General features: G+C 54.7%; 1 protein-coding gene across 2 annotated transcripts in view; it reads left to right on the top strand.

Annotated features, from left to right (window-relative positions):
- Positions 1–27,679, top strand: part of MGAT5B (alpha-1,6-mannosylglycoprotein 6-beta-N-acetylglucosaminyltransferase B) — a 57,369-nt gene that overhangs the window by 18,895 nt on the left and 10,795 nt on the right. The window contains exons 3-12 of one of the 2 annotated variants that reach the window (XM_035342552.1): positions 1,538–1,682; positions 11,567–11,679; positions 12,109–12,182; positions 13,285–13,455; positions 13,978–14,142; positions 14,849–15,018; positions 24,519–24,650; positions 25,597–25,730; positions 26,357–26,487; positions 26,705–26,710. In XM_035342552.1, the coding sequence (XP_035198443.1) occupies positions 1,538–1,682; positions 11,567–11,679; positions 12,109–12,182; positions 13,285–13,455; positions 13,978–14,142; positions 14,849–15,018; positions 24,519–24,650; positions 25,597–25,730; positions 26,357–26,487; positions 26,705–26,710 (1,241 nt within the window). The remainder of the gene's footprint in view (positions 1–1,537; positions 1,683–11,566; positions 11,680–12,108; positions 12,183–13,284; positions 13,456–13,977; positions 14,143–14,848; positions 15,019–24,518; positions 24,651–25,596; positions 25,731–26,356; positions 26,488–26,704; positions 26,711–27,679) is intronic. The other variant, XM_035342553.1, reaches the window with a different exon arrangement.

Genomic DNA, 27,679 nt, shown 5'->3' with positions numbered 1-27,679 from the left:
CCAAGCAGCAAGGCTCCTGCTGGCCTTGGCGAGGTCCTGCTGGCCTGCCGTCAGCTTCCCTTAGGGTTTAGGGCTCGGATGTAACCTCGCTCAGGTGCATGCAGCAGCAATGTGATGCCCTTACAGCACCCACGAAGCTCCACGCTCCGTGGGGTGCTCAGGAGCCCGCTGCAGAAGGGGACGTGGGTGCCAAAGCCCCCAAATCAGCTGCGGTGCCCGATGCAGCCCTCTCATGTCAGAGCTGGGAATCCCACCCTGCACGGCACCAGCACCGCAGCATCGGGAGTCAAACCCTGGGAGATTTCCTTGGGCAGCGGGGATGCGTCCCTGCGGGAGCCAGATCCCAGCATGGCCATAAAACACCACGGTCATTTGGGTGCCACCGATGTATAGGTCCCTGTGCCGCTTGGTGTGGGCTGGGGGCTGCACTCTGACCTTCCTACAGCCGGGTTTGTGCCCATCTGCAGCAGCAGGAGAGGTGCCCAGATCCTGATAGCCCCCCAGAGCATCTGTCTGTGCATCTCCTGCTGCTCCATAAACGAAATGTGTGCTGCCTCTTGACAAGCACATGTGAGTGGAGATAAGCTAAACGGGAGAAGTTTGGGGATTATGCACTGATTAAGTTATTACGGACATGAAATGAAGCACGCTGAGATGAAACGGGAGCTTTATTTTCCGTTCCTTGGCTCGGGGCTCGGGGCTGCCTGTCACCAGGCAGAAGATCAAACCAGGACCCCGCGTGTTGCCGGTCCGGGGGCTCAGGGAGCTCGGCCGACAGCAATTTCAGCACAACGTTGGTTGGTGCCGTGCCAGCCCGAAGCAAGCAGAGTGCAAAATGGGGCTGGGAATTGGGGGGTTTTTCCCTGCTGGAGGAATTTGCTGAGATGCAATGCACAAACAGCGAGCTATTTCCAGCGCCTGGGGCACCCATCCTGTAGTCGGTTTGGGTAGAGAAAGTGGTTTTGTGATTTATTTAGTTTTTTCTCTGCAGTAGGAAAACGTGGTGCTGCCGGGGGGATGTGCTGAGGGAGGAGCGGGGGTTTGCTCTGTTTCTCATGCTTTTCCCTAAACTTTAGGCTGCTGCCAAAGGCAGGATGCTGGGCTAGGTGGGTCCTGCAGAGTGAAAAACAGAAGCGTGTAACAAAAGGCTGCTTGTTTAGTGCTTGAGAATGAAGTTTGGTTTCTGTAAGCACCTGGGACAGGCAGGATCGGGTGGGAGTGCTGGGATTTTATGCCCAGAGAGGGCTGGGGCTGGTGCAGCTGCTGGTTAATGGGATCTGCAGCAGCCTGGATAAATTTGGGTGCAGGCAGGGATTACTCTGAGCTCTGCACCTTGGGCACGACGATGGCTAAAAAGCCAGGGAGGGGACGTGCAGGGCCAGCAAGGCACCGAGATGGCCCCAAACCCACCGAGCCCGGCTGGGGGGCTCGGGGGCCGAAGCATCGTGGGGGGGTCTCGCTGTCTCATCGCCCAGCTCGGTGCCCTGCGGCAGCGCCCGGCTGTGACCGTGTCCCCTTGCTCTTTGTGCCCCTGCAGTGATGGGCGCGCTGGAGTCCCGAGGGGTGCTGCGGCGAATGAGCGACATGCTGGAGCTGCTGATGAAGAGGATGGACATCCTGGCCAGGCTGGAGAACGGCACTGACTTCCACAAAGGGGACGAAGCGCGCTTCCCTCTGGACAGGTCAGTCGGCTGCGCCGATGCCCCGTGGGGCCCCGGGCACTGTTGTTGTGCTCCTGATCATGAGCTCAGGGGATTTGCAGAAGCAAAAAGCCCCCCAAAGTGTTTTGTGGTGCCCATACTCCTGGGATGAGCTGCTGGCAGAGCTTCCCAGGGTATGGGGAGATCTGCACTGGTGGTGTTTGCCTTTTCTGGAAAGCTCTTTGGGGGGATTTCTGAAGTTGCCGTGAACTTTGGAGTTACCTTGTCCCCACTGCTGGTGTCGCAGTGTGGAGGAGCATCTCTTCACCGCTGTGCCATGGCAGAGCTGGGGGGGGGGTTGGAGCAGGCTGTGGTGCAAGGGGGCTGTGCTCCCCCTGCCATCAACCCCCAGAGCGAGCTCTGCTGCTCTGCGCTCACGTTCTCCCTGCAAACACGTCCCCATCGTGCTCGCTGCCACTGCAGGAGCACCGCAGGGGAGGGGTTGCCTGCAGATGAGGCTCCAAATTGGCGCCCAGGTGATGCCTGGCACCGTGGAGAGGATCTGGGGAAGCCCAGCCTCGCTCCTCTCATCGTCCACCCGGTGCTGCTGTGTCCTGCAGAGGGTAAGGAGGTGTCGCACCTCCTGTGCAGGCAGCAGCCCCAGGTGGGTGGTGATTGTATGGTCTGCTCAGGATGTAAAGCAATAAAAATAAAACTAAAAGGGCCGTGAAGGGAACAAAGCCTGGGTGTCCTGCCTGGCACTGAGCCACCAGCCCCACGGCTTCCTCTCCCGCCCTCTCCATCCTCCCTTTCAGAAGCACCAAGATGAAACAGCCACCGAAATGACTGTGGTTTGAGATATGGGGCTGAGATGTCCAGCTTTGGAGCCGAGCGAGGCTAAAAATGAAATAACAGCAAACTGGCCAGCCCTGAAACGCTCGCGGCAAGGCGCGGGTGCTCCTGTGGTGTGTGGGCTGCGTCCGTGCCACGTGCCGATGGCGTGAGAGGTGCCATCGGCCTTCAAATCACAACATGCTGATTTACCAAAGAGACATTTCCCCTTGCTATGGAGGCTTTAAACACTTATTCATACTAATTCACTGTCACTCCACAGCCTGCAAAAATATAGTAGGGAAAGGAACCTGAATACGGAGGGGCAGAGGTGGGAAAAAAAAATAAATCAAGGGGCAGTGCTTGTGGAAAGCTCTGCGAGGCTGGGAAAATGCAGAGCAGGCTTTGCTCCGGCAGAGCTGCAGGTGACACGGTGCAGGGATGTGACACACAATTGTCCCCGATGCCCTGCACCTTGTCACCGAGGCCACCGCGGGTGCTGCAGTGCTTTGCTTTTGCTCGGCGGCTGGTGAGGGTTTCTGCGCCTCGGTGTTTCCACGATCGTTTCCACTCCTCTCCCTCGCTTTCCTTCCGAGTCTCTTCTGCACCTCTAATGGAAAATACAGTAAGAGAGCCTGCAATTAAAGGCTGGGCTGCGCTGAACTGAGTGCACGCATGAATTAAAGCTGCACAGGAAGCCTGCGAGTGCGCGCTCTTGCCTTTTCAGTAATGTAATTTTAACCACTGAAAAATATAATTTGTCTGTGCGATGGCAGCTGCTGGGGATTTTGTCGTCGCGGGGCTGGCTGATGGCTGGGGGCATGAGCAGGACAGCAGAAATCCTGCCCAGGAAGGGACGTGGCTGCTAGACTGGAAGGCGCTGGCTCCCATTTGATGATGTTTTTGGCCAATTTCTCATTAAAAGAACGAGCGATTCCAGGTTATGGTAATTTCTGTACAGCAGCAACCAAAAGATGAACTTTGATGTGGACTGGCAGTGATCGCTTTGGAGGGAAATCTGATGTTGGCTGGCGGCAGCCCTGTGGAGCTGCTTGCCCCAGGTGGGTCCAGGGTTGTCTCGGGCACCTCGGAGGGACAAGTGGCCCTTGGCGACACGGGGTGACACCTAGCAGTGACCCTGGCTGCAGGGGTGTCACAGCTCTGGGTTTCTGAAGACAGGGCTGAGGGGGGTTGTGATTCATCTGCTGAGTCTGGGGCAGAGAGACCATGGAGGATGAGGGCTGATAGACCTGCTCAAAGCATCCTCTGGGTTTTGTGGTTGCTCTGAGATGGCACCGAGTGCTGGAAATTACAGCTTTCTCATTTTTCAGGGGCAGAATATTCCTCGGCAGGGGCAACTTCTTCTAGCTCCTCACCTTTTGCTCCTTATAAATTATCCCCTGGGAGCATCCCAGAAGGTAGATGAAGCTGGTGGGGTTGATTGTCCTTAGTGCCTTTGAGACCTTCCAAGCATTTTCTTCGTGCTTCCTCCTTCCCTCTGGCCTCTGGGGCTTGGTTTTGTTGTAGGGCTTTGTTTGAGGGGAAGGGGCTCCAGCAGCTGATCCCAAAGCAGCCCCAGCCTGGGCGTGGGGTTGTTGGCTCCATCCCAGCCTGTTCCCTCCTCCCTCCCTCTTTGATCTCCCGTGACCGACTTGAAGCTCTCAGTGAACGCTGATACAATTAAAGGGTGGTAATTTCAAAGGGATTTGATTCTTTAAAGCCCCTCTGGTTAGCGCGGCTGCTGCGCTCATCCCCTCCCCGGTCAGCACAGCCACGAGCAGGGGGTCTGCGACTCCTCCTGAGCAGCAGCGGATTATTTCTTGTTTTTCCAAAGTGCTCTCATGCCTATGATAGGATCTCCACCGAAATAGGAAGGACGTGGATAGGGAAGAGTAGAAGCCCCCCATGTGCTGTATGGACCCCCCATGATCAGCAGTGCAGCCCGTGCCCCTGCGCCAGCCCACAGGGGTGGATTTCTGCAGGGAAAAGGGCAGGGAGGACTTAAAATATGTGGGGTGTAATGAACCACCGGCCTCAGAAAGCCCCCCAGCTGTCAGGACAAGAAGCTTTACACCGCTGGAAGGCTCCCCAAGATGGCAAAAGTCTTCTTCAGCTCTGTAGGTGCTGTCTGGGGCTGAGCACGTGTGGGTGCCTCTGTGCATCGCTTCTGCAGTGCGTTAGAGACGGCTTTTGGTACACCCAAGCGCCCAAAATCCAAACCAGACAAGGTCGTGAGGGGGTTTTGGGGAAGGTCCCTGGTTTGTCACTCTGGGTTAGGGGCACCAGCTGCAGCCCCCTGCCTGTCCCTGGGATTCCTGAGTCCCTTTTCCAGCCGTCCGTGCTCCCTGCCCGTGCGGGAAGGTGAGCGGTGGCTTTCACACCGAGCGCGAGCAGGCTGCCAATCAGCTGCAGGAAAATCAATGCCGCTGTTAATTGAATGCAACCCTCGTAAATCATCAGAGGGAAGGAAATTAGAAGTACTTATGGAAGCCTCCTGGAGAGCTGTTTGCTGGGCAGGGGAAACGTTTGCTTGCAGGGGAAACACCAAGGCCCTGCTGGAAAGGGTTTGGGGAGGGATGGAGTGGGCACAAGGTGGCTGATCCCAGATGGACCCCAAAAGTGCCAGAGCTGGGGGCTCGGGGGAGCCCTGGTCCCCATCCTGAGGCTGTCCCCACGTGGGAGGTGGCAGAAGGGGTCCCAGGCTGGGGTCTGCGTGCCGGTGTCCTGCCCTGCTGCCCCTCTCATCCCTCGGCCCTGCGTAGTGGTTAGCAGATGAAGGGTGTTATTTGCTAATGACTGATTAATCTTCAAGCTTAATTACTGCCAGGGCTCAGTTAATTTCCACGCGCTTAAAGTATTTGTTCTTGTAATCGTTACACGACTCCGAATTCCCCCGGTAATTACAGGTCGCACAGTGTGACACCGAACAGACGGGGTTCCTGCATCCCGCCAGCTCCGTTCGTCCCCGCATCGCTGCCACTGAGGAGCGCTTTGGGGACATCGCTGCTGATGTTGGGGTCCCCATGGCAGCACCTGGCTCCTCTCCCCCCTTGCTCCTGGGCTTGCATCCCCCCAGCACCTCCAGCTCGGTTTGCTGTGGTCAGTTCCTCAGCGGGCTTTGCTTTTTGTTCATTTTCAGCCCAAAATGTCGATGCGCTGGGGGCTGCCTTATGCAGGGCTTTGCCAAGGAGGCTTCTCAGTGCGTGGAGTTAAAGTGCTCTCCTGGCATTTTTGTGCTGTGCTTGAGTCGCCTCGGGCAGCTTGTGGCTGGAGAGACGGGGAGCATCCTCCCACAGTGCCCACAGCATTGCCTCACGTGGGCCAAACTGGGTATTTTTTTCTAATTTTTGGCAAGTTGCCTTTGGATGTCATCCTCAGCAGCTTGCTGAGGATGGTGACATCTCCAGGGCCCCCTGAAGGCCATTTCTGGCAGCCTGCAGGCATCACACTGCCCGAGCGTGCAGCAAATATATCTGATTTATGCACCAGTCAAGCAAAGATTAAGGTACATCGAGGTGACTGAGCCCGTAACCCCCGTGTCTGCGACCCTTTGTGTTCACAGGAATAAAACTCGCTGACTCCTGTGCTTAGGGCTTGGCTCTGTTCCGCTCCACAGGGCGTTAGGGAGAGGAGGGCTTGGGTTGTGGCTGCAGCCCCGTATCCTGCCCGGGAAGCTGCCCTCAGCAGCTTATGGCATTCATAAAGTCTTGTAATTAACAATCTCGATTACACGTTGCTGGCGAGTTCTGCTTATGTGGAAATATGTGCTGGGTGCTCGGTGCAGGGCTGCGATGCTGGCCTGATTGGGAAGTTGGTCAAGGTTTTCATCAGGGACCTTATTCCTTGGGAAACGTATTGCCTGCTCCCTGCAAAGGCAGAGGCTTCCCAAGGGGCGCCGCAGCTCGCTCAGGGCCTGAGCCTTTAAATGCGTTTTTGTGCGAAACGTCACCCGCGGTAAATGGAAATTAAAATAAATCGAAGTACTTCGGTGAATAAAATGCCCCGGTATTTACAACGTGATCTGTCATTCGGACAGCCGGGGACGGTCACCCGCGTGGTTTCCTTCCCACAATTTGCTGAAGTAGCTCGACTGGAGGAGCTCGGCAGCGGCTCTGCTCATGCAGCATCTGAGATTTGCTTCAAATGAGTTTCCCCGGCATGGTCCTGTCCTGAAATAATACATTCTCTGGGTTATTTGCCCGATATGAATTCACAAAGAGTGCAAACAGAGCCTGAGCGATCTCGGGTCTTTATTCAAGTATTCATGGAGAGGAGATTGAGCTGTTTGTCTCAGCCCAGAGATGTAATGAAAAAGATTGCCGAATACAGAGATACCAGAAATTATATTTGAAGCGTGCACCGTTCTGTGATATATTTTTTTTTAATACAGTTTTTTATTTTTATCCAGTTCACTGGCTGGGGCTGCCTGTGAAGCATAAAAACCCTCCTCAGTTTCACGGGGCTTAGTGAGTGGCTCCTGGGGGGCAGCAGCACCGCCCCTGTGCTGTGGTGGGACCTGGGGCACCCAGGGGACCGACAGGGGCCACAGTGGGGCTGGGGAGTGTGGGGTGCATGCCCCAGCCCCACATCTTGCTGCACTTTGTGCCCTGTTAGCTGTGGGATTCCTAGTAGCACGTTGTGCAGTGGGGCATGTACATGTTCTGCATTGTTTTTTCACCTTTGCCTGTTTTTCTCCCTATTTTACCCCCCTCCCCCCCCCCCCCCCCTTTTTTTTTTCCTCCTTTAGCTGTGCTTTTCTGGCAGGTTGATAGAAAGGTTTTGGGTTTTTCCTCTGCTCCCTGGGGCTCTGAACCTTTCTAAACTCCCATCGTGGCGCCCCACAGGGCTTGGCTACTTCCATGGCCCCCCATGGCCACGTGCTAACACCAAGGCAAAGCTTGTGTATGCACACTTAGGGAGTATCTCCAGCACCAGATTTCTGGGGATAAATCCAGGTTAACAACTCAAACACAAAACTTGTGGCAGGTCCTCATGAATGGGGCACCCGGCCAGCCCCCGCTGCAGCTCCTGTTGTGAGCCACGGGGCAGGGGACAATGATACGAAGTTTGGGGAGAGCAGCAGTCAGCAGGCAACCTCCCACCTCCCTGGTGTTTTTTTTTTTCATCTTTGTGCTTTGGGGTATGAGCCATCCCCTTGTAGGGGAAGTGGGGATGTGCACAGGGATGTGGATAGAAGGTTTTCCATCCCACCCTTGGGATTTGGGATCCCTGTCCTGCGGTGCGGCTGGGCAGACACGTCTTGTGCTTGGATGTCTCTTCTGCCTCGTGTCTTTGGGCAAAAAAAAAATCTTTAAAGAGGCAAATGACAGTGCAGACATTGTCATGAACAAGTCCTTTGGTAAACAGCTCTGTACGAATGTTGCATTTGTTGATGTGTGATCTTCAGAACATCTGCTTTTCTCCATCTGTAGCGGTCCTCCAAAGTCACTGCTTTCAGCAGTTAATAGCAAGAAATACAGGATGAGCAAACAAATATGCTTAGGGTTTGTATTATGAAGACAATGCACAAATAGAAAGAGATTCATCTTTTCATAATGCCACTTTTTATAAAAGGCAATAAAAATATGGTACCTTGTAAAGGGATAAACAAGCTGAGTCTGAGCCGCAGCTGCAGGGTTGGGAGCAAGAGACAAAGTGAAGGGAACCAAATTAATGTGTAAAAAAGTAAAGGAAAATTCAACCTCTGGCTACATTATATGGCAAATGATCTGCCTGTGGGGAAAGATACATCTTAATAGCAGTTTTTGAAATGAGATGAATACTGTATACAGTGTGTTATAAGCCACCGTGTGATCTGAATCATAATCAACATGGGGAAGTATAAATCTGAAAATAATAAAGATGAAATCAATATTGATGGTTAGAAGTAAAAGTACTGTATTTGCCATAGTAAATGTTTTTAAGGTCCCAGGGAAAATTTTCTTCTAGAAAACCTATAGTAATTTACTATAGTTTCAATAGCTGGCATAGCCCCAGCGCATTTCGGTGGCATTTATATCGTCACTAGAGAAAAATTTAAAAAGCAAGAAGGAAAGAAGGGGCCCGTTGCTGCTCCCCGTGCAGTGGTGCTGCTGGTAAAGAGTTCTTCATCCTGCTGTGCTGGTGGGGGCTGCACCCACAGCCTGAGACCCCGCAGGGACCAGGCTTTGTGGCACATGGAGTGTGTCCTGCCCGGTCCCTTCCAGGCACCGTCCTGCTCCAGCTACATGCCACGACTCTGCGCACCCTGCCTCTCATGCTGGGTAAACAGTTTGTGATCACGGTGCTGTTTTTGGATAACGAGCCACATTTCTGTTCTGCTGAGCTGTCATTTAGCAGAACGAGCCACTTACCTTGTCCTTCCCCATGTCTCCGGGTGCTAAGAATAAGGTATCGAATTCTGACGAGCTGCAAGAAACCTCTTTGCCTTAGAGGTTTTGCCTTAGGTGTTTTATTTTCTTGTCCTCTGCCCAGGTGATAAATCACTGTAATGATAGGTGATGTAACTTCTGCTTAACCTCTTTGTCATCTCGTTAGCACGTTAATTGAAATTTGCTGCTCGAGCAGAGGAGGCGGTGGGCTGGGTGCTGCACCCAAAGCCCTTGGAACCCGGTGCCCAAAGCAGGGGGGGGTTGGAGGAACCGCTGATTTGAAGAGTAAAGGTGCAGGTGATGTGAGAATGAGCACGGCTCGGGTTGTTTTCTGCAGTTACTCCTTCCTTTTAATATATAAAACATGCCAAGGACCGCACTGGAGGTTTCAGCTCCAGAATAGCTGAAGGGAGCAAAAGATTCCCTTGGCTTCTTGATCTGGGTCAGTTCAGTTTTCGTCTCCTCTCAGGTAACCCTCCTCCGCCTTGCGGGAAGCCCGGCACGACGCGGCTGTCTTGTTTCGGAGAGCTGGAAGTGCTGTGATCAAACATATATCTTACATCAAAGCCTCGAAGCCTTTGTGTTCGGGGAAGAGCTGCAGCAGGAGCTGGGCGAACTGACAGGCGCCGGGCCAGATCGCGTGGCAGCGAGCAGGATTGGTGCTGGCTGCGGGGCTGAGCTGTTCATTTGGGCTGGAGATCCTGATTTTACGTTTGGAAGTGCTAGTGTTTGGTCCTCGCTGACGTCTGGAGGTCATCAGGGAGGAGATGGAGAGCAAGGCTGCCTTCAGCCTTTGGGGTCCTCCTGACTGCTGGATTAGACCTGGCCAGGTCTTGGGCAGCTTCTGGCTGCAGGTAGAGGTTGGACCATGCCCTGATTTAGGTGCTCTGGAGTGGAGCTGCCGTGGCTGTGCCCACCCTTTTGCATTACTGTGAGTGTTGGAGAAACCTGGGGAGCATCCCTGCTGAGCCATCGTCCCCCTCCCACTGTTACAGCAGGAGGCTGGGCTTGTTGGCTGTGAATTCAGTAATTCTGGAGATGTTTGATCCTCGCCTGCCCGTCCTGGCTTTTTATTTTTTAGTGCATGCATGCTCATCGCCTGTGTGGACTGACCGCAGCTTCCTGGCGGAAAAAAGCTACTAAAAACCAGGGATCTGAGAGCTTTCAGGGCTGGCTGAGCACTTCTGCCCTCAGACTGGGAGCATTTTGTCTCCTCAGAGCCAAGCTCACAAGCCAGGCTTGTCGCAGGTCATTTTTGTGTCTGTGTTTTGCCAGGGTCTCACGAGGAATCTCCCTGTTTCAGCAGTTACAGCAGCTGGCAGGAGACCTGGGCTTTATTCTCTGCAAAAGGTTGGAAGTTACTTGGGGGCAATGGTGTCCTCTGCATTTAATTATTATTTCTTAAAAGCCTAAGATATGTGGCTCCCTGTGGAGGTATGCAGCTTGAGTATCGATGGTCATAAACCATGCCAGAAGGAAAAATGTGGGCTGCTTGCTGCTGGAGAATGGACTTTAAATCAACAGCCGGAGCAGTATCGGTTCATAAAACCAGGATTTTTTTAGCCTTGAGGACAGAGGTACTTTAAATCCCAGCCTTCAGGTTCAGTGATCCGCTGGAGAACAAGCATAAAACTTCAGGGGGAAGGACCTGGTATCAGTACCTATTTCTGTGCCAGGAGTATTTGAGGTAGCCCTTCTGGGTTTGCTCCCTGCTTAGGACATTTCCTTGTATTATAACGACCTCAGCAGCAGCAGGAAAAGCTCATGGCCCCGATGCTGCAGAAGGGGAGATTATTTTCCGTGATAACCGAGCTCATCAGGGCATCGTTTGCAGAGGAAACGGCAAGGCAAGCGAGGCATCGGAGGTGGAGATCCTGCCCCTCGCCAGGCGTGGCAGGGTGCTGCTGATAACGGACTGAATTTTCCTGCCCTTGTGTAAATTACGACAGGTTTTAATTGACATCAGGCATCTTTGCAGTGCTGTCATTTGTGCCACTTGGTGTGTTGTGTAGAGGAGTTTATGGTGCTGCTTACCCAGGACAGAATTGATTGCGAGTCTTAGCTCGATAGACACCACGTGCAGCAACCCACGCCGGTGGCATTTGATCTCCAGCCGTACCAGGAAGGTCCCTGTGTGCTCTGTGGGGGATGTGACACTGAGCTCAATGCCAGCTCAGGCTGTGCTGCTGATGGCCCTGTCCCCAAAGCTGTCCCCATAGCCGTCCCCCTGTCCCCAAAGCCCTCACGCACATCTCCTCACCAGGGGGAGTGGAAATCCGCTTGCACATCGGTGGTGGTTCGAGCCGTCTTCATGTCCTGCGTGCTTTTGGTGAGGCTGTGTCCTTTGCCCTTCACTGTTTTGTTCATCCTTTTGTTTGATTTTTGGTTCTTTTCTCGCCCCAACCTTCCTGTGTGCACTGCGAGACCAACAGTCGCAGCAGAGGATTTTCAAACATAGCACGTCTGAAACAAGGAAAACAGATTTCTCCGGCATATTTAATACTTTCCTATGTAAAATGCATAGCTATATCTGTGTTTATGAACACAATGGAAAAAAAAAAAATAACAGAAAACCAATTTATGCGGTTTTAAAGCCTAATCTCTTTGAAGCCACCAAGCTCGGTGCCAGGCCCCTGCAGGAAGAGGCGCTCCCGCGTTGCACCCACAGCTCGGCTCTGCCTGGGTCTTGGGGATGTTTTCAGGGCATCTCTGCTTTATTCCCAGGTTCCAGCCAGCAGCTGGTTTGATGGAGAGGATCCAAGCTATCGCTCAAAACGTCTCAGACATTGCAATAAAAGTAGATCAGATTCTCCGGAACAGCCTCATGAGCGCAAAAAGTAAGTGTCCTGTGCACAGCCGGGCTCCGACACGGTACGCAGGTGCAATAGGGAGATCCTGCCATGGAGAACTTGGTAAAAATGCAGGGTGGATGCTGATCTGAGGCTACCTAACCCACTCCAGTCTGCAAAACCAAGGGGAGTACACAAAGCCCTTGGGCAGAGCTCCCGGCACTGCTTGGGGCAGCTCGATGCGGATGCAGCGCATGGTCACAGCATCTCTTTGACCTGACTGTGGTTTCCAGGGCTCTCGCCTTGCTGTTACAACCAGGAAGAGGAGCCTGGGTGGGAACCCCCACTCCCTGGTTTCCGACATCTCTAGTTTTCTCCTAAAAACCTTGCCTCGTGACGCCCGGGGGCTGCCAGCCCCATCCCATCCCCTTGCGTGGCTCCAGCCGGCTCTGCCTCACCCAACTCCTCTCTCCGCAGTGGGGGACGGCAGGAGGGACCAGTGCGAGGTGCCCAGGGACCCCAAGTACCCTGACTGCGCTGGGAAGGTGGAGGTGAGTCGGGGCTGACCCCAGCTGGAAACTGCTGGGAAAGGCTTCGAGCAGCGGGGAAAGGCTGGGGACCTGGAGGCTGGCAGGCAGCAGCAGGCTCAGCTCCCAGAGCTGTCTCTGCCTGCCGGTATTTTCTGTGTTTAATGACAGAAGCACGGCGAGGAGAAAGCACTGTCACATCTTCTTTAAATATCTGGAGCAGTGCCGGTGTCTGGGGAATAACCTCAGCGTGTCGCAGAAGAGCATCTTGTTAAGGTGGCAGGGACCTCGCTCGCAAATACCGCGTCCTGCCCGCCACGGCGCGCTCCTTACACCTCAGCGCAGCCTGGCATTTGGCCTGGAGCACGACTGCTTTGTCAGAGAGAGTATTTACATGAACTAATTAAAAGCATCTCCCTCCCCTCCCCTCCCCGGCCTCCTGCTTCCAAGCTCAGGATCCTGCAGGGCTGAGTCTCCCTGCAAAGGCACTGAAGGGTATATTGAAATGACGCCGGGGCGTTGCCTTTTCCACCTCCCCTAGCACGAGGCACCCTTTCCGTCCACAACTGGAGCGATTTCGGGATGTAATTTAATTGTGGAAGGCTGTAATTCGATCTCCTGTCTGGGTGATTGGTGCATTTTACATAGCGGGCGCAGCGACCTGTCTCCCGAGGAGATTTGGTTTGGGAGTTGAATTAGGAAGAGGCTGGCAGGAGCCGGGCGGGGGGATGATGAATGGGGGCTGCGGTCGCTGGTTGTTCTCCTGCACGTGAAATCCTTCATGGGGACGGCTGCAGGATCTGCCTCCTCGCCCTGCCGTGTGCCTGGGGCTGTGAAATTGGCAACCCTGGCACGGGGGATGGGAAGAAATCCCCACAGCGCATCGTTTCCTAGGAGGTAATGACTCGGTCTGGGGGAAGAACTGGACCTGGTGAAAGAAAAAACACCAAAAGAAAAAAAAAAATAACCCCCCAAAAAAGAGCACAACCACCCCATTCTTTTTCTGCAGCTCTGCACCACTTGTCCCCCTGCCCTCACCCGCAGCCCCAGCGTAGCTCAGGGGGACAAGGACCGAGGGTCCCCACGCCAGGGACAAGCCCCCCGTGTTTCTTTGCTCCCCTTGCAGTGGATGAGGGCCCGATGGACCTCTGACCCCTGCTATGCATTTTTTGGCGTGGACGGCACCGAGTGCTCATTCCTCATCTACCTCAGCGAAGTCGAGTGGTTCTGCCCTCCCCTGCCCTGGAGGAACCAGACGGCGGCCGCCCCGTCCCCCCCGCCACCACCCCGCGCCCAGGTAAGGTTGGGGACACGGGGGGGATGTGACGGGCACAGGGCTGCTGCAATAAATATCCCCGGGGCAGTCCCCAGCACCCATCCTGATGCCACCCGTGGGTTTTCTCCCACCGGGATGCCCTGAGGCTCAGGGTTTGGCACTTGGAGTGCTGGTGGCACCTCGTGGGCACATGATGGGGATGGTTTGGCTGGGAAGGACCCGTGACGCCTTGGATGCATGGCATTCACCACGGTGTGAGGGGGGCTGGTTGGGGCTGCCCTGGGTGCCCCCATACCACTGCTATCCCCAGGTGTGGGGATGTCCCTGACCTCAAGAGCCGAGCTGAGAGGCAGCGAGAAGGGGAAGCAATCCCTAAAACCCCCACTTCTCCCACCTGTCTTCTGCCTTTGGTTTCCCAAGGGAAGCCACCCCTCTCCAACTGGTTCTTGGGGAAAAAAATAATATTAAAAAATATTAAAAAATAATCAGTACTTTTCTTGCAAGTGCACAGCAGACACAAAGCATCACTCCCTCCTCCCACAGGCAGCTTTCCGGAGCGACCTGGCTCGCCTGCTGGAGCTGGTGGGCACGGGCAAGGAGTCGCTCAGCTTCATGAAGAAAAGGATCCGGCACCTGGCCCAGCAGTGGCTGCGGGCGGCCCGGCGCCTCGAGCAGAAGCTGAAGGGTCGGCAAAGGGACCAGAAACACGTAGGAGCTTGCATGGGGGGGGTGTCAGTGTGGGGACGGGGGACATGGAGTGTTCAGCTCCGGCAGCGGCAGGGCTGCAGGGGCTGGGCTGCGTTCCTTTGTTCCTGTGTTCCTGTGGGGTTTTGGTCCTGCTCCGGCAGGGGGATTGGACTAGATAATCTTTCAAGGCCCCTTCCAATCCCTAATATTCTGTGATTCCCAGCGGGGTGGCCGTGGTCACGGCTCCAGGTGTGCTCAGGACATCGTAGGACAAGCGTGGCCAAAATCTGGGTAGAATTTTGCAGCTGGATGCTGCAGTTTGGGGAGGGGGTGGCACAGCTCCTACAGGTGCTGGAGGCTGTTGGCCCTCCCGTTGGCATTTTCCTGGTGCCCTGCCCTTGGTGGCCCTTTCTGCAGGAGATTAATGCCCTGCAGCCTCTCCATGGACAGCCCCTGATGTGCAAGGGGAAAAAAAAACCTGCTCTAAAGACGGAGAGAGCCCAGCCGCTGGGAGCCTCTGAATATTGGGTCTTTGCTAATTGGGCATAGATTGTTTGTCTTCACACCCCAGTGATTTCCCTGAGTAATTACAGCCTGCAGGAGGAGGAGGGGGGATGACCATCAGTCATTTTTGGCCAAAGCCTGTAAAAACCAAGCTGCCCGATGGTGACAACACCTTTCCCCCCGGCCGCCCGTTTGGCACTGACCCCTCTCCTCCCGTCCCCAGATCCTGGTTCACATCGGATTCCTGACGGAGGAGTCGGGGGACGTTTTCAGCCCGCGGGTGCTGAAGGGGGGCCCGCTGGGCGAGATGGTGCAGTGGGCGGACATCCTGGCTGCCCTCTTCCTCCTGGGACACAGCCTGAGGGTGACAGTGTCGCTGAAGGAGCTGCAGAGGTGGGTGCCGCGGGTGCGCGTTGCCCTCGGGGTCTGCACGGGCAGCGCCGGGGTCTTGCCTAAAATCATGAGGTCTGTAAAGCTCAGGGCTGGCTTTTCTCTTGCCCATGGCTGGTGCAAGCTCTGGGTTGGTGCAGCCCAGCAGGGTCACGGCTGGGATCGATCCCATCCCTTCTGCATCCCAGTGAGGCAGGAGGGGTTGGTATAAATCAAGGCTTCGCGCCAGGGCTTTGCATGGGGCTGATTGCATGGTCCTGGGGCTGGGTCTGAGCAATGTCAGTCCCTTGCTGTCAGCACACAACATCTCCCGTGTCCCTTCTGGCCCCCGTTCCCCAGCAATGCTCTCTGGGGGCCGTGTGGCTGCAGGATGTCCCACGGGTCGGGGGCTCTTCCCTCCATGCCATAACAGGTACGCGGCTGCGCTCAGCCCCGGCGGCTTCCCCAGTGGTGTCTGAGTGGCGGCTGTGCTCCCTTCCTTCCTTCCTTCCCTCCCTCCCTTCCTGCTCGGCTGCAAGGCAGCTGAGTAAGGCTGCCAAAAATAACCTGTGTCCCTTGCGAGGGGGTGGCAGCCACCAAGGAGCCCTCCTCTGAAGGTTCTGGGGGTGGCTTTGGGGACCTGCGGGGGAATTTTGGGGCACTTTCTGCGGTGTGCCATGGGGAGAGGCAGGGTGGGAGCGTGCCAACGGCTGTGCCTGGCCACCCTAAGCGCCTGTCTGGGCAGCCCCCAGTCTCCAAGAGAGACCAATATTAAGTGGAAAAAGAAAAAAGGAAGAGGTGATCATATAGGAGATGCCTGAGCGGGCGTGGGGCTCTGCTGCCGCGCTCCTCTCTGCTGCTGAGTTTGAGTTATCACCGGGCTTCTCGCAAGGTTTCCTGGGCTCCTGCCAGAGATGTCAAGTTGGAGGGCAAGTGCCAATGAAAATGCAAACGAGGGCAGGATGTAAATGGAGAAAAGCCTGAAGTCGCCTCGTGGACCGGGGAGATCTGGGGCGATGCTTAAGCCAGCATCTGCCGCATAATGAGCTGTGCTGGGAAGGGAGTGCAAAAAATAAATAACAATCCTGGGAAAAAAAAAAAAAAAGGGAAGAAAAGAAAAGAAAAAACTCAACCCAGTCCCTGCAGCATTCAGAATTAATGAACAGAATTAGCTCCCGAGTAATTAACTCCAAAAAATAATCCTGGTCCTGCTGCAAGATGCAGCAGCTTCTCAAGGAGGCACGGGCGCGCGTCACGGCCATTGCTGTGCTTTGCTGCCTGCCGAGCTGAATCGATGTGCTGAATTGGGTCTGTGTGCCCCAGGACGGAGGAAGTTAATGCCTGGGAGGCTTTTGGTGTTGCTGCATGGTTCTTGTTTGTGTTTTTTGATGGAGGGCCTCACGGTGGTTCCTTAATGAGGGGAAGGAGCTGGCTGAAGCTTCCCAGGGTTTGTGCAGAGTTTGTTTCCCCCTGCGAGCCACCCTGGGGAGAAGCCCTGGAAGGTTTCAGCTTTCTAAGAAGTGTAGGAGCTTTGGCACCGCTTGTCCACGATGAAATCTGCTCTGGCTGTGTGGCTTTGCACCTATTCCCTGAGATGCCTGGATGCACGGATCCATCCCTCTTCCCCTCCACAGCTGGGGCCGGAGCTGGGTCCCGCTTTGGAGACCTGTCCTAGTGCTGGATGGAACCCAGCTCGGTACCTGCTGACCTTTTGGAAACCTCCCCGCCGCCGTGCCGTGGAGGAGGGCTGAGATAAGCCCCCGTGCTGCCGGGAGCAAGCGGGAGGCTTAACTGAACGTGCATGATTAATAATGAGCTGTGCTAGCCGTTAATCTTGCGTGCTTGGCAAAGCCCCCCTGGGGCCTTGGCTAGTGGCTGCAGGCAGGGGATGCTGTGCAGAGAGCCGGGGATGCGTGAGGAGGGAGCTGCACTGCTGGGATGGACCCAGGACCCCCCCCCCCCCCCCCCCGTCCTTACACAGTGTGCAAGGCAAAACGGGCTGCAGCCCACATCAGGAATGCGTTGTGATGCTTCTGTCCCTGCTCAGCTCCTCCACTGGGTCTGCTGGAGGTGGGTCTGCTTCACGGATCCTCGGGTGAAGCCCCTCCAGCAGCTCCACCTTGCAGGTTTTTGGGGTTCCCTGGCTCACCTCTCATCATCGCCAGCTCAGCCCGCAGCCAGGATCCAGCTTCGGGCAAGGTTTGGGAATATTTTGCTGCAGAAATGTGAAATGTTGATTCCGCTTTTTGTTTATTTCTCTCTGGCACCCCCCTGCTCCTTTCACAGCTCGGAGCTGTGCCTGCTCCTGCCCAGCACGGCTTCACGGAGCAAAGCCTGGTGCCCATACATTATTCAGCGTGGAATAACCTCTCTCCCGGACTGTTTTTGCCTTTTCACGTTTCTGAGCTGGTTTTTATACCTGTATCGATCATTGGCAAGGGATGGCTAAAAGGTTTGTGTGCGCACTCCTCAGCCAGCAGTTACCTGCCAGCTGCTCGTTATCGGTGTGTTTATTGATTGCAATGCAGCAGTGCCCGGAGGCGGTGGTCAGGATTGGGTCTAAAGTATGGGGATTGGGTAAATAGGAGGAAGAGAGAGTCCCTGCCCCCAAAGGTGGCACCTGACGGGCTGGGTGTGCAAAGGGATCTGGAGCATGGCACCTGCACGGTGCTCCGAGGCAGAGAGCAGCAGCGGCTAAACTGCAAACGGTGAAGCTCCTGGGTGCTGAGCTGTTCTTTCCCAGGTGCTTTGGGGATGAAAGTGAACCCGGAGCAAAGGATTTGCTGAGCCCAGACCTGTTTTTCCATGGCCTGGTTCCAAACCAGGCTCCAGGAATTGATCAGGTTGTTCACCTTCGCAGGGGAGGCAGGAGGCCCTATCCTCACCTGGCTGCTGCGTGTCCTTTGTCACATCCTTGAACTCCTCTGTCCCCATCACACCGTCTGTTCTGCCTGGGCTGCAGACGCTTCTGGCTTGGGCAGATCTTGCAGCTCGGTGCCGGCACTTCCCTGTGAGCTGCAGGGGCTGCCGAATTACTGCAACGCACCAAATCCAGCCTCGATTTGCCCACTGTAGAGCTTTGAGATGCTGCTGTGTCCTGCCCGAGGTTAATTTTTCTCCTGCTGTTGAACCAAAGGCAGGTGTTTGTCCTCTCCTGTGTTTCTCGGTGAATTAGTTAGCTGCCTTCTGATGCTCCTTGCCAGGCAGGAGGTGAAACACGGGAGCAGAGCATCGCTGGGTACGTGTCGGCTGTGCTGCAACGTGCCGGGAGGGGACCGGCTGGGTTACGAGGTGTGCTGGGTGTGCAGAGGCAGCAGAGGGAGACAGCAGCATTTTGAACCCTGAACTGAGAGGAAGGAGATGCCCCCAGATCCGAATATAAGCACTTGGTTCTTGCTTGAAGCCCCCCCGTGCTGCTTTGGTAGCCAAAATGTGCTTGCAGGGAGACGCGAACCAGGCTCACTGTGTGAGGGAGGGGAGGGGAGGGGAGGGTTGTCTGCAGGACCTGAGCTGGGTTCCTAATGAGGCAGCTCGTAGGAGATGCTGGAAAACCACAAGGAGAGCCTTTGGAGCCATGGTTGTGCCAGCACAAACCCACGATCGTCACTGGGTGCACGCAGCTGAGCATCCCCCAGCACCCCCAAGACGTGGCAGGATGGGCGCCGGGATCCTGCCCCATCCACAGGTGCCGGTGGGCACAGTCACATCAACACCTCCGGCTGCTTTTGGGGGGCTGCTGGGGAAGGGGCTTCAGGAGCTGGGGGCAGTTCTGCACGCTGCTGGAGCGCTGGAGAGTATTGATCCCGGTGGCACCGAAAGGTGCTTTTGAAATCACCCCCTTGAAATTAACAGCTCATAAGGCAGGACAGAAAGTCGAAGAAAACAGGATTTGATGCCTCGCGGGGTCAGGGCTTTACAAAGTGTTCTCGGAGCTTAATTGCTCCTGTGTCAAGTCCTGAACTCACAACACAGGCCCTGGCAGGGCACTTAATTTTAGGCACGTGCTTGTTCCCTTGCTGGCAGCCCTCTCCCTGGCGAGCAGCAGCGGCTGTGAGCCGTGGGGTGCAGGCGAGGAGCATCCCAACAAGTGGGGCTCGGCTCTGCTCAGCCTAGCACTTGCAGCCAGTGCTGCTACCGCTCTCATCTCGCTGCCTGGCATCTACTTAATTAGAGCCGCTCTTTTCCCGTGCTTTCCACAGTCACTGAGGTGTATTCAGGCTGCAAAAAAGGCCATTCGGATGGAAACGCGATGTCCAGATGAAGGCATTTCTAATTATTTTCTGGCAGATAAAAGCCATCTTTCTGCCTCACATCTGTTCGCACGAAAACCAGCGTGGTGCCCGGGCTCCAGGCTTCACCTTCCCTCTCCAGCTGGCAAACACAGCCCTGGCATCGCGCGGGCAGGCCGGGGACTGCTCGTGCAGATGTCCAGCAGCGGCCAGACACGCACGCTGCTGATGGTGCAGCAAGGTCGTGGGACTTAGCAGCTCCATGCCGTTGGGGATGAAATGGATTTTGTGTAGCTTCAGCTCTTCCCATTCCTGGAGACTGTTTCTGTAAGTGGGCTTTCGTGTCCGTGCTGCGGCATCGGGCTGGGTGCTGCACGCTGTGGGAAGGCTGGGCGTATTTTTATTATTTTTTTTTCCATCTGTGGTTTAATCCGGGCATGTTTCCAGCAGGTACATCCTAGGTGATGCAGTACCCAGTGGCCTGAGACATCAGAGGGTAGGAACCAGCTTTGCTGCAGTGGCACCTGTGACAATCTGGCTGAAAATATCCTTGATTTAGAGCTGGGGCAGCAGGAGGCAGCCTGGCTGGGCAAGGCGTGCACAGGCACTGCTGGCATGAGAGTGCTTCTGTTGTTCCTTGTGTTAGCCCAAACATTTATTTACTTTCCTGGGAACTTTCTTGGTTATTTGTTGAATTTCTGACCAGGAAGAGCCGTTCTCTCTGCCAGCATGATTCCAAATGCAGGTAATTTTCTGCAGTTCGTTTAGCTTGTGGGAGCCGTTCAGAGCAAGCTGGGCTGAAACCAGCAGCTTTGCACCCTCCGCACTTCTCCGAGGTTCAGCTCTGCCCAGGTCGGGCACCTCTTCTGGCTTCTCCTGGCCAATTCCTGCCGGGAAATGCCACGAGTGCTGCTCCCGGTTAATTCCAGCATCTCCGTGCTCGGAGCTTTGCTGGCGGCTCCCACGTGGGGAGCGGGGATGGAGCCGCCTCGGCGCGATGGGGAGGGATCTCTGCCACCTCGGAGGGCTCCATCCCGTAGGAGAGGAAGGTGCATAAATTAGCGCGAATTACCGAGCTGTTAAATTGCACTCCTTCATGAAATATGTTTATTTTGTAGCCAAAAGAGGACTCGCTAAGCTGGCTTCTTTGCCTTTGCAGAAACTTTTGCTTTAATCATGTAGAGGTTATTGTAACCTTGGTAATCACGGCATAATTTAGGAAGGTGAGAGGAGCGCTGCCTCCCGCCACAATGGGAAAGCAGGGTGTTGTTGAACCTCAGAAGAAAATAGGATTGCTGGCCTCCAGCTGGGCTATGGCACACAACCACAGGCTAGGAAAAGAGTCCGGATGCCTGTGGCAGGTGTAAGAAATTTGCAGGTGGCTTAACAAAGAGGCCTGTAACTGCTGGGAACCCCTGGCTTCTGAGGTCATCTCCTCCCTTCTGGCAGGAGGAAGGGCAGGGAGCAGAGGCCACGCAGCGGGGCGTGCATCTCACAGCCTCTGCTTTGCTCTTTAAATCGCTGGTGACGGCGCTGTCCCAGGGGCCAGCTCGCTGCTCGGGCTGTCTCCAGCACCCTTTGTCCCTCGGGTAATTCCCTGTGCCTCTGCAAACAGAGCAGAAAGGGCATGAGCCCCTCTGCGGTCCCCCCGCTGCAGCCCAGCTCGCTGATGCCAGCAGATGCGGGCAGAGAGGGTGCAGTCGGATGTAACGTGGGATATTGGCCCGGGCTGGCAGCAGGTTCCCACGAGAGCTATTTATTGCTGGACTTCTCAGCCCCAGAAGCGATGACTTGGAAGGAAAGGTTGGGTTAATTTGAAAATAGGTCAACGGGATGTAAAGATAAGCCTGCAGTCATCTGAATTCAGAGAGCCTGCCCCGCGCTCGGGAAGGGAACGCGTCCCCTGGTTGATTGAAGTACCTACAAGGGGAAAATAGCAGGACAAGAAGCTGCTGTAGATTTATTCTGGAGTGGGCACAGCTGGCGGAGGCAGCTGGCGGAGGGGGAAGCTCAGTGCTCGCGTCTGCCGGCATCGGAGGCGATGTGAGCCCTCGTGGGAAGTGAGAGCTGAGGAAGCCAGCCGTGGGGATGCATCTCGGAGGGGAGGTTTCTGCAGGAGCAGGACCGGGATCGAGGGTTTCTCGAAAACAAACCTCCTGGCTGAGCTCGCTGAGAAAAAAAGGCGTTTGTGCTCATCAATTTTATTTGCGTAATTTCAAGCGCCATTAATGGTACACGGCACGAGGAAAAATCGCGGAAATTTCACTCCAACCATGAGTGAAATTGGGTTTAGTAGAGAATTAGTTGACTTAACTGGCAAATGATGAAAGGTTGAATAAAGAATGTTTAAATAAGGAGGAAAGGGGGAAAAAAAATCCCACCACCTAGGAGGTGTGGCCTGCATTTGCATGTTTGGAATATTAAAATCAGTGGTTCAGAAGTGTTGAGAAAGGATAAGTAAGTGAGAGAGAGATGCTCTGCTTCAGAGCCACCAGCCCTGCCTTCAGGGCTGACTTGGAGCATGAGTGGACGTGGCCAAGTCACAAACATCTAGGGAGAGGTGGCAGGGCTGGGCCAGCCCCATGGTTCGTACCCAGGGGGAAGTCTGCAGAGGCTTCGGCACGAGCTGCGCTGCCTCCTGCAGCCCCTTGTCAAGCCTGGTCAGGGCTTTGCTCAAATCCTGGATGATTCTGAAACAAGGGAGCTTGTGTGATGCGTCCGAGCTTGTGGCATCTAGCTGGGATGCGTCTCACAGGCAGCCTCGTTACAGAACGCATGGCATGGGTGTGCCTGAAGAGAAGTGAGCTGGTTCGGTTAAATGCAAGGTTTGCTCACTTCCACAGCTGCACATGCGTTGGTGCAAGCCAGCACTGCTGCCAGGCTCGGGGCAGGGGTGCCTGCAGCCAAAACTCAGGGCTGGGTTGAAGGGCAGAGGTGCAGAGGGCTCGGGGAAAGGCACGGCCCGGTTTCCCTAACCCCTGAATACACATCGCTTGATGCCCGAGGCAGAAGCAGCGTGTAGGCAAGCAAATATGGCATTTACTATTGCATCTCTATTAAATCCTGGGGATTTTTAGTGGCTTTAAAATTCCCTTTCTCCTCCATGCATAGAGCAGCCAGGCCATGCCCTGTTGGTCCAGCCAGGTGCTCCACTTGCAGCCTGTTCCCAGCCCAGCTCCAGGACCGCATCCTGCCCGCCCTGGGGGGCACTGGGGCAGCATCCCCCGTCGGGAGCAAGCATCCCTGCCCCTGCGAGGCTGGGTCACCTTGCTGCCCTATTTATCTCATTGAGGTGGCTCGCGGAGGTGAGAGCCTTTCTATTCCTGCCATCTTCCCAATCTGCTGCGTCGTGTAAAATTGCCCATAAAAGTGATAAAAGTGCAGCTTGTTTCCCCTGCGGCTGACCCGGCCGCTCTGCCCGGAGCTGATGCTGATATTCCTTGTGACAGGAGCAGCGAAGCAGTTGCAGACACAGCTCTTTGCCTTAAATTAAAAATCTGTGCTTTCCCTGGCTTGGGTGAGCGGTGTGATTCTGTGGTTACTCACTTTCTGGAGTCGCAGGGGTGCTCAGGAGTTTGGGACGGCCCTGCTAGGGCTGCAGGGGGCATGCTCAGTTGTGGAAGGAGAAACGTAGAGAAATTAAGAGAACCCATGAGAGAGGTAGAATGAAGGCTTCAAAGCCTGGACACATAAAAACCAGCTGCATCTTTTATTCCTAAGAAAAGGGAGAATACCTATAGGGGTGGGTGGGAAAAATTCCCATTTCCAACCACGTGTTAGGTGTTAGTGTTTTCTTCTGGGCTCCTCGCTAATTCCTAACGTGTATTTGGACATGGGAGCCCTGAAGGAAACAGAGCCAGACATCTCAGCAGTCAGAAGCCAAGGGCAGGGTTTCCAATGGTGCTGGGCTCAGCTTTGCAAAATACAACAAATATTTCCCCCCGATAGAAGAACTGAGGCAGAACAGGGGCTGCAGCGTGGTGGGAGTCGGGCAGGACCCGGCTGGACCAAATGGCCTCGGCATTTTTATTTTTCTATTTTTTTTGTGGATGTTTTTGTTTCACAATGATGGAGGAGTCAGTGTTTAGGAGGAAAAAGGCACAAGAACATTGCCACTGAGGGGCGGATCGCTTGTATTTCTGAGCAAGCTGGCACTCTGAAATCACACGTACATGTTGCAAGGATTTTTGAGAAACCTGCTGAAGTTGGAAGGTGTCACTTTTTTTTACTGAGGAGGAAACGTGGTCCAGACAAGCAGATGGGCTGTCAGGCTGACATCCGTGGTACACTTAATGGAACAGCTTTGGGGAGAGGGATTCATCAGTTCACAGAGGTAATTGAAAATGGAAGGAGACATGCTGCAGGTTTACCAGCCATGTATCATGCCAGATTAATCACATTGCACGTTGGCGGCAAGGTAACTGATGATCTCGATAAAGAGATTGCAGTCGATCTAGTTTATCTGGGTTTTCAGAGCGCGCCTTATCCACTGCAGGAGGGAAGAGGGGCTGAGAAGGGTTATTTTAAGGAACTGTCTGAAAATCCCCGGCAATGGCACTGAATGAGACCCCCGGTCCGACTGCCTGGCTTTGTGAGCTGTTCCTTGGATGGGACAAAAAGTCGGAAATATTAATAAATGTAGCCAAAATTCAGGGGCAGGCAGAGGGGAATGTGAGGGTCCTGTGGGACATGGTCAGTACCTGCAAGGGCTGGAGAGATGTGCACAGTCTGCATGGGATGGATTCGGGACCAGTGACTAAGCTGGAGAACTTGGGGGCACAGAGGATGTGAAGGACGCGGTTGTGCAAGTCTGTTGGTGCTGATGTGATCACCAAGAAAGCAAATAAAACCTGGTGTTTTCAACATGAGGCCAGTCCTGTAGGGCTAGGGGAGCAAGTGTGTCAGATGAGATGCTGGTAAGCTCTTGCTTCTTGCTCTGCAAAAGCTTTATCATCTGTGTGTGTGCAGCAGAAACTTGGCTGGAGCGGGTGTGAAGATGGGGAGGGAGCAGGACTCCCCCAAACCTCTGACTTTTTGGCCCAGAAAATGAAGGCTGGGCAGAGAAGTGCTATTTTCCTGCCTTTGCAAGCACTGAGAGAGGAGCTCCAGCCTCACCTCACCTTGCACAGGGAGCTCTTCCTGGGGACAGATGTGAGGAGAAGACTGTCCCCGAGTCCCCAGGGCACGAAGACAACGTGGAGAATGTGGAGCTGGCTGATGACCCTTCCTAAAGCCCTGTGAGGGATGTGCATGCGTGTTGTTTGGAGCTGATCAGCCCCTCCTGGTTCTCTCCAGCAATTTAGGGGTTCCTCCGGGAAGAGGAAACTGTCCCTTGACCAACCCTCTGCCTTTTGACCTGATCTACACCGACTACCACGGTCTCCAACAGATGAAGCAGCACATGGGCCTCTCCTTTAAGAAATACAGGTAAGCAAACCCCTTCTTTCTCCACCTCTCCTTAATTAGTCAAGCAAAGGCAGGTGCTGATGACCTTGAAGGACAACAGGCGACGAGAGATGCTGCAAAATTCATCATCACCTGGCTGCTCTGTTGCAGGGGCTGAGCCATGAGGTCTCCATCACCACTTCTGCCCCCAGCCCAGCTCTGCCCTGTGGTGGGGCAGCCGAAGTCCTGTCGGGGCAGCCTTCCCTCCCCAGGAGCCCCTGGCCTCATCCAGGCACTTTCTCCCTTTGATGGCAGCTCGGATTTTTGCCTGGCTTTGCCAGCCACCACCATGCTGTAGTGACACGAGGGGGTCTGCTCGCTCCAGAGCCTCACATATTTTTTAAAAAAAAAACTCATTAGAAGAGTCTGAACTGGGAGAAAAACCCACAACCTTATGGATGTCTGCGGCATGTGTGTGCCTCCAGGCTGCAAGCCTGCGGGCATGGGTTGCTGTGCCACAAAGGGAGCGGGAGCCTGTTGTGTCTGCGAGAAGCAGAGCCCTGGCCCTGGCTCCTTCAGCATCAAGACAAATGTCATCATCCCCTGGTATATCACCAGGCAGGAAAATATGCGATTTAATTTAGTGCTGATAGTTCTGCTATTTATTATGTTTTCTCCCATCTCTTCCACTATCCTGCACAATTTTATTAGAGAGAAAAATGACAAGCAATGTTATTGCTTTTATTATAAATGCATTTGCTCTCACATTCAGCTTGTTTTTCTCTTCCGCGGTTTGATGTTTCCCTTTCTCTCCTCGGTCCTGTGCTGGTAATGCCTGCCTCAGCATTCCTGGGATATTGGGAAAAGCATCAGCGAGCCTTCAGGACGCGCACCGTTCTGGAAAACAACGGGGAGAGAAAACGCTGCGGTGGGAAATAGCTCCTGAGGCAGGCGTGGGGACGTGACCGTGTCCTGTCTCCTCTCCCAGGTGCCGCGTCCGAGTCATCGATACCTTTGGGACGGAGCCAGCCTACAACCACGAGGAGTACGCCACGCTGCGCGGCTTCCGCACCAACTGGGGCTACTGGAACCTGCACCCCTCCCAGTTCATGACCATGTTCCGTAAGCTGGGGACCGGGACCCATGGGGGTGATTTTTGGGGCTCGTAGGTGCCACAGAAGCAGCTCTGACCTCCTTTAGAAGGTGCTGCAGGGACGGTGCTCGTCCTCCCTGGCTGTGCTCCTGCTCCCCAAGGCATCCGGGTGGGCGCTGAGCCCATCGTGGGGCACCGCAGCCCCCGGTGCCTCTCTTGCTGCAGGAACATGAGATGGAGGAGAGGTGGCTCCAGCACGCTGCCAGCTCCCATGGCACAGTTTGGTTTGCAGAGCACGGTTTTTCCTCAGCTGGGATTTTCAAGGCAAGAGGCAGCCCAGGGGCTGGATTTACCTGATTTACCTGATAAGCCATGCCGTGGGAGGGAGCTGTGCTCCTCTGAGCCGAGCCTGCTGACCCACTGGGTGCTCGGTGACTCAGAGGTTGATTTTCCCTGGCTGGATAAAACCCATTTAACAGCCTTAAAAATGCCTTATGTTTTAAAGAGCCCCTTGAGCAGTTGCCAAACCTTTATTTTTTGAGGTGTTCTCCTGGGATTTCACATCATTTTTCCTCCAAGCTCCGCCAAGGTGCTGGAGCTGGGCTCGTCTCAGCCCCACAAGGTCCGAGCTGTGTCTGTATTTCGGTGTCCGCAGCTCACACCCCCGACAACTCCTTCATGGGCTTCGTGTCGGAGGAGCTCAACAAGACGGAGAGGCAGCTCATCAAGTCCAACAAAGTGGGCAGCATGGCGGTGGTGTACGGGAAGGAGGCCAGCATCTGGAAGGTGCGTGTCCTCGGGCGCTGGGGCCACCATGCATCTGTAAAAAAACATCCTTCTCCCATTCATAGGGGGTACCGAGCTCTTGGTATGGGCTCTGCCTCTCCCCCTCTCTCTTCCAGAGTTGTTTTCCCTTCCAGAGCTTGAAAAACAAGGAGCTAACTTTTGATTTTGTGTGTTGTTTTTTTCCCTCCCCCTTTGTGCACCGCTGGGGATGTTCCAGCTGCAGGTAGGGTGCTGCACTCCGCTGCCGTCCCGTGTTACCTCTGTGCGCTGTCTGGGGGGAAAAACGTTGTGTTTGCCTCTTGTTTGCCCCAAGGTGGATGGAGGGGGGGGGGGGGTGGGTGGCTGCATCTGCCCCCATACCTGGCTTTCCACATTGGCAGCCCTGGAAATCCTGGGGCAGGGGGGAGCCGTGGTGAGCCAGGATCTGGCTGCACCATGCCACCTCCTCCTGCCCATGGGTTTGTGGCTTTGCCATCGTGCCCCCCGTCCATCCCTTGCCCCTCTGCCCTGTGTGTGTTACAGGGAGAGGTGAAGATGTTTTGTCACCTCATTCGACCCCTCCCAAACCTCTTCTTGTCCAGAAGCTTCCTTTGAGCTTGGTGAGGTTCATCTGGGAGGGGATTCAAGACAGTTAAAATCACTGTTTGCCTGCCTCCTTTAGTGCTACAAACATTTTCTCTTTTGGCCAGAATTAACAAATAATATCCAAGCCCTCCAACAGCACATTGGGGTTAGATCGTGCTCAGCGGAGCTGGGTCTGGTTCTCCCCACCGGTGATGCTCAGCGGTGTTTTACCCCCATCTCCCCGAGCCCTTTGTGGCCAGGATTGCACCCCGCAGCCTTGTCTCACCAGCAATTGCTGCTTGGCTTCTTTCCTCTGTATGCAGCGCTGGTTTTTAGCCTCAGAGAAGTCCAGGACTACGCGGCTGAGGGCAGAAATGCCGTGTTCAGAGAGGCTTTAAGGCAACGTGTGGAGTTTTCTCAAATTCCCCGTTTATACCTCCTGATTCCCTCCCAGTCTGCTCCTTAGGGGCTTATCGGGGCCCTGGAATAAGCTGAAAGCACAGCATCCGAAGTATGGTCCCTTTGTGTTTTTCTGAGGAAAAAAAAAAAAAAATCTGCAGCAGAGAAATTGTTAAAATGGAAGGCTGCTTCAGAGAGCAAAAGCTAGAAAGCCTCTAAAAGAAGAAAA

Source organism: Oxyura jamaicensis, chromosome 18 (assembly GCF_011077185.1).
Source record: "Oxyura jamaicensis isolate SHBP4307 breed ruddy duck chromosome 18, BPBGC_Ojam_1.0, whole genome shotgun sequence".
NCBI classification, from domain to species: Eukaryota; Metazoa; Chordata; class Aves; order Anseriformes; family Anatidae; genus Oxyura; species Oxyura jamaicensis.
The sequence above is the reverse complement of the archived record's forward strand: the minus strand, read 5'-3'. Positions and strand labels throughout refer to the sequence as shown.